The 9,121-nt window shown below is 39.3% G+C and overlaps 1 protein-coding gene across 1 annotated transcript; it reads right to left on the bottom strand.

Annotated features, from left to right (window-relative positions):
* Positions 1-1,129: 1,129 nt before the first annotated feature.
* On the bottom strand, positions 1,130-6,493 carry epsilonCOP (coatomer subunit epsilon). Its single transcript, XM_028315662.1, has 7 exons — positions 6,363-6,493; positions 5,970-6,161; positions 5,791-5,882; positions 4,189-4,354; positions 3,510-3,621; positions 2,444-2,559; positions 1,130-1,335 (listed from the first exon to the last, which is right to left on the bottom strand). Exons 1-7 carry the CDS (start codon positions 6,462-6,464, stop codon positions 1,207-1,209), a joined length of 909 nt encoding a protein of 302 aa, XP_028171463.1. The 5' UTR covers positions 6,465-6,493; the 3' UTR covers positions 1,130-1,206.
* Positions 6,494-9,121: the final 2,628 nt, after the last annotated feature.

The raw sequence follows: 9,121 nt of genomic DNA, 5'->3' as shown, positions 1-9,121 counted from the left end.
CCCCCAGACCATCACACTGCCGCCGCCATGTTTGACGGTAGGTACCTTACACTCCGGGGTAAATTCTTCGTCTACTCGACGACGGACAAATGTCACACCAGGTGTGCCAACAATCGTAAAGTAACGAAATTTTGTTAAGTGTTTTTCGGTCCAATATTTATTTTTACAAATATAGTTTTATAATATTATTGTCGCGTATTGTTAATACATGATATTGGCTAACTTACCTCAAAGTTTGATTCATCTGACCACACAATATTTTTCTAATCTTCCTCGGTAAAAGTTTGGTATTTTAAAGCCTACTCGTAACGAGCTGTTTTGGTCTTTACAGAAAGCCATGGCTTCTTTCTGGCTGTATAGCCCTTAAGCCCAGCTTCTTGGAGTCTTCTGCGAGTTGTTCTTGCAGAAATCGGCGTATTAATTTCAGCTGATAACTCAGCAGCGAGGTCGGAAGAAGATTTTTTATGATTTTTCAAAGACTAACAATACTACAGTGTCATAGCTAAACATCTCGAAACGTGTTTTATTGCACGTTGTGCCGTGAGTTTATGTTTCAAAACCTGTCAAAGAAAGGTTTTTATCAAATATCTTTGAGTATCTTTTATAGTTATCACGTATAAGCAGTATTTAGGGGGTGCTCAATACTTTTGGCCAAGGCTGTAGATATAAGTTAAAATGGTACACCACGTATACGAAACGCACCATAACTGGTTTTCAAGTCATTGAGACCTCTTTAGGATTTCTGTGAATTGAGAAAGCATATTTTTGTCACGGCACTGAGCTCGCGCTTTTACGCCAGTAAGACGCGTTGTTAAGTCCTTTATACTGTATTTTTTGTCTTCTTCCTGCTGACTTCGAGACCCACCATACTACTCTATTAATATTATAGCAAATTATATTTATACCGACATACAAGTACTGTGTATTTTAGATTCATTCAACATGCAACATTTGGGGTAGGAGAGGAGATAATATAACTATCGATATCGAGAATATGTCTAAAATTCCAAATTCCCACTTCCCACTTTTAGGATAAACGATAGAGGACTACCAAATATAACATGCTCTCTGTCCCATTATACAGTCCAAGCTAAGGTCAACTTTGATAAGGATCCTAAATAAAATATCATTTACCATAATGCATAAATCTTTAACTCATGATATAAGTGATACAGTATAATAAACTCTCTTGCCTTGCGTCAAGGTTCAACTTGCCACAGAAGGCTGATACTGGGCGGCGAGCCGCTTGAACTCGTTGCTCTTGGCGTTGTATTCCTTTGTGAATGGGTGCTCTGGGTGACTGTCGAGGAGCTGTGCTAGGTAGCGGCTGGAGACCTGCAATTTTAGAAAAATAACCCTAGATAAAGCCTGGTCCGTGAGCACGTAGAATTTTATCCAATGACCCCAAGCTACCCATCCTTATCGCTCGCGCGTAATTATGTTGCTGTTGCGCTCGCACACTCACTGCGGGCGCCCGTCGCACAGTCGCGACAGAAATATAATTACGCGCGAGCGATAAGGATGGGTAGCTTGGGGTCATTGGACAAAATTCTACGTGCTCACGGACCTGGCTTTAGTAACATAAAAAGTTAGACCTAAGTACAGGATGCGTTGCGGCAAGGGTTGCCAGGCTTTAGCTGGACATGTGTGGCTTTTTATGGTCTTGTCCAGCCTATCCGGCTTTTGTTAGGCTTTTTATGTGGCTGCCGCGCCAGGCGAAAGTCGAGCCACAGAATAATATGAAGCGCACGCATCAGGATGTTGGGCACTGACGATGATGGTACTCACTCGCAAGCTATAACAAAATGTCCGTCCAAATGAATCACAGAGTCCGGCTTTTGTGTTTTTGGACCTGGCAACCCTAGTTATCTTACATAGAAATATCAATCTATCTATCGTCACCTTACATATAAATATCTATGGCACACGAGCGGTGCGGCGTTGCATCACGCGATACGGCTTTGCAGTGCGGCGCCGCAACGCATCGTGTGCTTTGGTTCTTATTGAGTGGAAACCGCGACTGGGAAGCGTAGTGTGGATGCCCTCCAGCTAAATAAAGTGGCACAGGATGAAGCAAGACAGGGTATCTTATCTTATCTTATTTAGGGCCGCGCATGGGCGCAGTGCACGTCAACCCATTGGGATCTTTTGTGCTTCCCTATACCTTTATCCCCCCTCGAAAAAGACAGGGTAAAATGGCGTGAATTGGAGGACCAGCACCGATTTTGTTACATCACGTTTCTGTCAGACATGTGCCTAGTTGGGCATAAGCCATTTAGAACCCACTACACTAATCAGAGAAAATATTGCAATATAACACAGTAATATTACAACTTATTTAGTTGTAATATGCACGTGCTTCCCTCTTTGCTGGACAGTCGCCAGCATATCGTACAATGCATAGCAAAATAGCCTCTATTACAACTACATAAAGTTCACACACCTCGGCGGGCTTCCCAGCGTGTGCGGCGGCCACGGCCTGCGCCAGCAACAAGTCGGGCTGCTGCGGCGCGCGCGCTTGAGCTTCTACTACTAGTTGTTCGGCTTCTTCCCACATTCCTGCAATACCAATTGAGGGTACATTATCATCATTATCATTACCAAGTCAATGAGGGCTATCGTTTTAGCGGTCACCAGTTGGCGCCACTGTAGAGTAAGGTCCTGTCACTTGCTAGTAGCGAAGACAGTGGCACCAACTGGTGAGCGCTAAAGTGGTAGGAGGACTATCGCATTTGCACTCATCAAGATGGCGCCACTGTAGAGTAAGGTCCTGTCAATCGCCAGGGGTGCCAACTGTTAGGTAAAAAAACGATAGCCCTCATTGAGGGTACATTATCATCATTATCATTACCAAGTCAATTAGTCTGCACTGCACTGACGGATTAGCAAGCTGAAGTGGCAATGGGCAGGGCATATAGTACGCAGAACTGACGGCCGATGGGGCAGCAAGGTTCTAGAGTGGAGGCCACGTACGGAAAACGCAGCAGGAACAAAACGCTCTCAAATTTACCAGCAGCAAATTGAGGCCCAAAGTGGGTTGAGTCAAGGTCTGGTCTTAGCATATTTCTCTCTTGGTCGCTTTTTATGACATCCACAGAGTGGGGTGGGCTTGTTCTACTCTATCGCAACCACAAGGCTAATTAAGGTAAGCAGAGAACAAATATAGTAGGCAATAAAAACATTATAGACCAAAGAGTAAACACGAGAAAAAGGGAAGACTGTACAGGACCAAAATGTTACATAACTCAGTAACATAATTTTACATCTATATTATAAAGCTGAAGAGTTTGTTTGTTTGTTTACTTGAACGCGCTAATCTCCGGAACTACTGGTCCAATTTGAAAAATGCTTTCAGTGTTAGATAGCCCATTTATTGAGGAAGGCTATAGGCTATACAACATCACGCTATGATCAATAGGAGCAGAGCAACAATGACAAATGTTGCAAAAACGGGTTTTCACGCGTAAGAAGTCGCGGGCACAGCTAGTTAACATTAAATACTACAGTACCTCTAGAAGCAGCAGCGGCGGCGCCAACAGCTGCCGGTCCCGCTCCCAACGCTCCCAAGCGCTCAGCCAGTTCCATCACGCTGTAGTGGGCATCTTGCACGCCTGGCCCGCCCTGCAAAACATGTCACTTGTAACAAAAATAAGAACTACCTTCAACAAAGGAACAACAAACAAACTAAAGGAAGTTACAATAACTATCTGTTCTCTAAAATGGAATACAGTAGAACGCCGATTATCCGAATCGACCCCAGTCCCAATTAATTCGGATAATCGGCATTCTACTGTAATTACAGAATCTGACAAATGGATCAAGACTATTATTCTCTCTCCACTTTTAAATAAGTATCAAGTACCTAAGTGGTTTGTAGACTAGGACTGCTAGGAATCTGAGCTTATGGAGACAGTTAAAGGTCTTTGCTTTAGGGAAAACAGATGTATAGTGACAACATAAATTGAAAACCATAAAAAACATTTACATATTTCTCAGGAATATCATTTGTCATTTCACTGCTAGAAGTCAGCCAGTAAGAGATTAGGAGTGAAACAAAAAATCATCTTATTAAAAATTCTTAGCGAATAGAGTCGCTTCCCAAATCAAATTTTAAATAAACAGCTTAAAAAAACACCTTCCACATTCATCAAGCAAACTATCTATCTTACTCTTTGCCTTCTTACTAACCTGTGACAAATTAAGCCAAGCTTGAGCGAGCTGTGTCAAAGTGCCATCGTCTTCGATGTCCTGTAGCAACTTGAGCTGCTTCTTCGCCAAGTCAGGCCGGTTCATAGCTAGCAGGCATTGTAGGGTGAATGCTCGAAGCTCTAGTGACTCAGCTCCATGTAGTATCCTGTAACGAAAAATTGCAAGTTTTTATTTTTATGCATAACAAGGCAGATATTTGACCACAATCGCACCTGATGTTAAGTGGGATGCAGTCTAGGATGGCACATATCTGCCCTGTAAGTGCCTATTCACTCTCACCATGAAAAGGCCCGGATTATAGTCTTCGGGAAAGATAGCAGCAGGCAGTGAATTCCATTTGTTATTAATGAAATATTATTTATAGCAGAATGTTAGTTGTATGCAATCCATGTTTTATCAAATCTGGTAATCAAAAAGCCTAGTAGCTTAACCTTCTCGCTCGGGAAACGCGCAAATGTGCGCGCGACAATGCTACTATCCGTTGGCTCGGGGCGCGCGCATATGTGCGCGAGAATGCTACCGATTTAAAAATTCATTTCTAGTTCTCTATTCCTTTCTTATTTATACGAAGTGATTACGAGAAAAAAGGAGACAAAAAACTGCTCCTCAATTTGACATCATAAACTTTCATTGGTTCAAAAACAAATATTGAGAAATGAAGTGCTGACAGTTCAAGTCTTTCCCGCGAGTTCGGTGACGTTTGTGGTTGCATATTTGCATATTTTGTTTCGTGATTTCAAGTGCTTTTTTGCTTTGTAATAGCACAAGTGGGTGTAGCGATAAGAAAGAAACAATATTTCTTTGCGTTGTCGTTATTTATTACTTCCTTTGTACGATGGTAATGGTGAAATTATGTCCTAAACATGGTGGATTGGTTCTAGCGACTTTCGTATGTTGCATGACAAATTTTATTGTTATCAAGTATTATTTAGTGCAAATATTTGTAAATAGGTCTCGTAATGAATATTTTCAACAATTTTTGCATAGTTTCATTTCAAATCAATACTTTATTAGTTCAAAAACAATTGCTGAAACTTGAGAGAACTCTAAACCAAAAAGTATGGTTTTGTTTCATTCAAGATAATACTAAAATTTTGTGTGAAATGAAAAAATCTGGTGATATTATCATAATTATTATTTATTTCTAAACATAGTTTCATATATTTCTCTAAGATTAGTCAAGTTTTATTCTTGTTATCACCATTTTTATAAATGCAAGTGCACGCCTTGGTCAAGGCTCAATTTTAGGTACATATTTTTGTATTATTTATCATTTGAATACTTCTGTAAAAGTTGATAAGTAACACCTTATACAGGGTGTTTGGCGCATCGTGTGCCAAAATTATTTGGCGGATAGAATGGGTCATTTCCTATATTTTCACCCCCCATAACACGTTCCATGTCAGGCGGCTACTTTCATATTAAGTTTTTTAGTAATTTCACCAAAATACCCAAATCGCATCATTTAATTTCGATTTAAAAAAAAACTACTAAGCGTAGCCTTNTTAATATCTTAGGCAACTGAGGCAATAAATACTACAACACAGATTATAAAATAGATTTGTAAAACTAATAACATACTTCAATGCGGCTTCGTAATTTTCTTCATGGTAGTAAATTGTAGCCGCTACCAGCAAAAATATCTCATTGGCAAGCTCTGTGCCTTTAGCCACCTGAAAAATGACAAAAGTACGTCATTATTTAACGCATAGAATCCAATAAGAATTTCAGTAAGATTGCATCATTAGTCATGAACTTACTCTAGCATCAATATCAGCTACAATAACGGGCTTGTTGGCGCCAGGAGACAAATACTCCACCAAGCTCTTCAAAGGCTGGAGCATAGGGTCAGCAGACTTCAGCTCTTGCAGCACGATCCTGTGGTTGCCTTGAGCGATGTATGAGCGGTATAGGAAAGCATCTTTCTGCAGTGCTATCAGAGGTGTGGAGCCCTGAAAAAGGTTGATATTATGTAAAATATGTTTTATAAAACGTAAATTTCAGCTAATTAGTGTCTAAAAGTGGTACAAATGAGACTAAATAGCAGAAAACATGAACCGAAACGAAGCATGAATCACTGTCCACAACAAACTACAAATACGCAATAAAGAATCAAATGAAAGAAAAAATTTAATAGTAGAAAGGTTACTTACATTAATACTGAGTGCCTCGTTGATAGCTTGCTGGTAATTTCCAACATAAAACGCATTTTTAACATCGAAAAGTTCATCAACATCTTGTTGCTGACGTGCCATTTTGACAGATTGTTTGACAGTTTCTGCTGGTGTTGTCACTTTATAAATTGAGAACAGATGGTTTATTCACCACATAATATTAGGTATAAGCACAAGTAATATTATAGCAAAATTGACATCATGGTAAACCGTAAGTAAACCATCATTAATTACCTCATAATAAATTAATTAAAATCAAATGATTAATTTTATATAATAAAGCCAGATAGCGCCATCTAGTGACTATTATCTGTATCACACAATGAAGACTGCTCTCGTTTGCAACCATGTCCATTGTAAGAAAACTCAGGCTTGACTTTTGCATATAGTTCCAAAATACTGGACTGTCCTGTCGATGACATTGACAGTGGGGCGCCACCGTCAATACCGGATCGCTGGTTCAGATTTTTGCCATGTTGGAAACCATATAGTTGAACGATGGTAGCGCCCCCCTGTCATTGAGTTTGGCGGGACAGTTCAGCGTGGGTCATCTATAACTAGATGGCAGTGCAACCATTGTTATTGGCTTGATACTCACAGTAGAGTCACAGTGCAGAAGGTTCCTCGGCAGTCATACTTTTTGGAGAATAGGTAAGTTCTTATCTGTGATTACTTACTTACAGTACAGATGTTAACTAACACCCCCAGTCCCCCATGCCTACTATGTAGGAACACATAAGTAAATAAAATACCTATCCAAACTTTATAATAACATCCAGGAGTTTTTATAAAAATCTCAGTTTTTGTGTCGATACCTACTTATCTGTACAGAGAATATGATATTTCCCGTCATTGCGACAATAACGTAATTTTATGCCGAACAGTGCAACACAAAAGATATTGTGAATTGAAAGGAAATAAGTTCGCGGAGCATCCTTTGAAGCTGGCTTTAAGATTCAGGTAGATGTTTACTCCTGCAGTAATAACAAAAGATATAACAAAAGGTATTTCTTTGCGCTGTAAGTACCCAAGTTAAGCAAAGTATTCTGTACAAATGCACGCATAGATGGGACGATAAAAATAAACCTAGGTACCTAGGTACCTGTATCAACACGAAATTAATNAAATTAAACCTCGTGGCTCGGAACACACGTGGTGATTCTACATTTTTAGAACCCGGGACCCCTGGGTCTGGGGTAGTGGTCTTACCACTGAACCACAGAGGCGGTTATTGTGTTTTGTCATACAGTCTGATTCTTTAGAAATTTCCATAAATGTAAACAAATATAGCCAACAGAACTGACATTGACGATTTTTTAGTCTATGTCAGTTGATCTACTAGTGATGCGACAAAATCACACTTCATTAAGTTTAGTTTGAATGGCTGGTCAGTTCTTCGAGCTTTGTAACTGAATTCCTCTAAAACTTTATAGACACATTATGGGGTCTGTTAATTACTTTATGAAATACCTTATCAGTTAAACACTAAAAAAACCCGAAAAACAATAAACACCGTATTGAAAAAGCTGTAAAATCTATCACCATTTACTTTTAAAAATATCCAAAAAGGTGTTACTGCGATTGTACATGAACGAGGAATGATGATAACACAACAATGAAGTTTTTTTTTCTGCAATTTTCTTTTGTGTTCCTTAAAAATGTTGTTTACATTGTATTCATTGTTGTGTTTCTCCGGATTTATGTCGATAAGGAAATAAAGGACCTAGGTAACATATTGTGCTGAGTGTTAAGACAGATAGACTTGCCCTTTGCCCATAAAGTAATTGGCAATTAATTTTGCAGTGTTATTTTTACTGTTTTTTTTTTCATTTAGTTTTAGAAATCTGCATTCAGTGGTGTCTTAAATAATAACACGTAATATAATAAATACAAACCTCGTGAATAGATAAATTTATTACATTTGGATGCGGGCAGCGCAGGACCGTGCATTGTGGAAAACCTTGGAGGAGGCCTTTGTCCAGCAGTGGACGTCATTTGGCTGAAACGAACGAACGATTACCTACATTTATTATTGACTACTGTTAGAACCGTCGAATTGAATCCTAAACTAGTATATTTTTCAGGAATGCTATAGCTAGCAAGTAAATGGGAGCTTATAAAAATCATTATGTAATTGACCGTCCACGGGCAATGCAGAGAAAGTATACCTACTGGGAATGAAACTCGGAGACAAATTAGCAATGCAGTAGGTGTAAGAAACAAACCTGCAGCGCGATCTGATTTTGCCCGCATTGACCATTGTTGTAGTCAGTAAGTACACGCATTTTGCAACAAAAATGTGCAGTCTGATGTGTTGACTGTACAAAAGACAAATAGATAGATCAAGAAAGACATGATGATACCCAAGGGAAAGGGCGAGAAAAAGGGAAGATCGAAACGTAGACTTCTTTTCTAACCCTAGTACTTATTGCACAAGGGTTGCAGCATTGCAGCCGACAGAGAAATGACGACGACAGCACATCAAGCTAAAATTAATAGATGAAAACAGTTAAAGATCAATTTATTATTACGGGTACGGCACTTATTTCGAAGCTGCGTGGTCGTAAGGATTTATCTTCCTAATGTGCAAAACAATATAAAAACCAATGTTAAGCAAAATGGTTTTATTATTAACTGACTTGGCCTATAGAATATTATAGGTTTACCTGCCTAATCTTGGCGTTGAGACCTAATAAATTTATTAAAAATATAATACTACGTTAATAAAACCACAAATG

Source organism: Ostrinia furnacalis, unplaced genomic scaffold, assembly GCF_004193835.3.
Source record: "Ostrinia furnacalis isolate ACB-3 unplaced genomic scaffold, ASM419383v2 OfSCF0322, whole genome shotgun sequence".
Lineage (NCBI taxonomy): Eukaryota > Metazoa > Arthropoda > Insecta > Lepidoptera > Crambidae > Ostrinia > Ostrinia furnacalis.
This window is presented reverse-complemented; position numbering and strand designations above follow the sequence as displayed.

Coding starts and splice junctions, on each gene's coding strand:
- epsilonCOP (XM_028315662.1), bottom strand. CDS start 6,464: ATGGCACGTCAGCAACAAGATGTTGATGAACTTTTCGATGTTAAAAAT. Junction 3,622..4,188: donor CTTGGCTTAATTTGTCACAG/GTTAGTAAGAAG, acceptor CATGTTTTGCAG/GGCGGGCCAGGCGTGCAAGA. Junction 2,560..3,509: donor CGCCGCTGCTGCTTCTAGAG/GTACTGTAGTAT, acceptor TTGGTATTGCAG/GAATGTGGGAAGAAGCCGAA.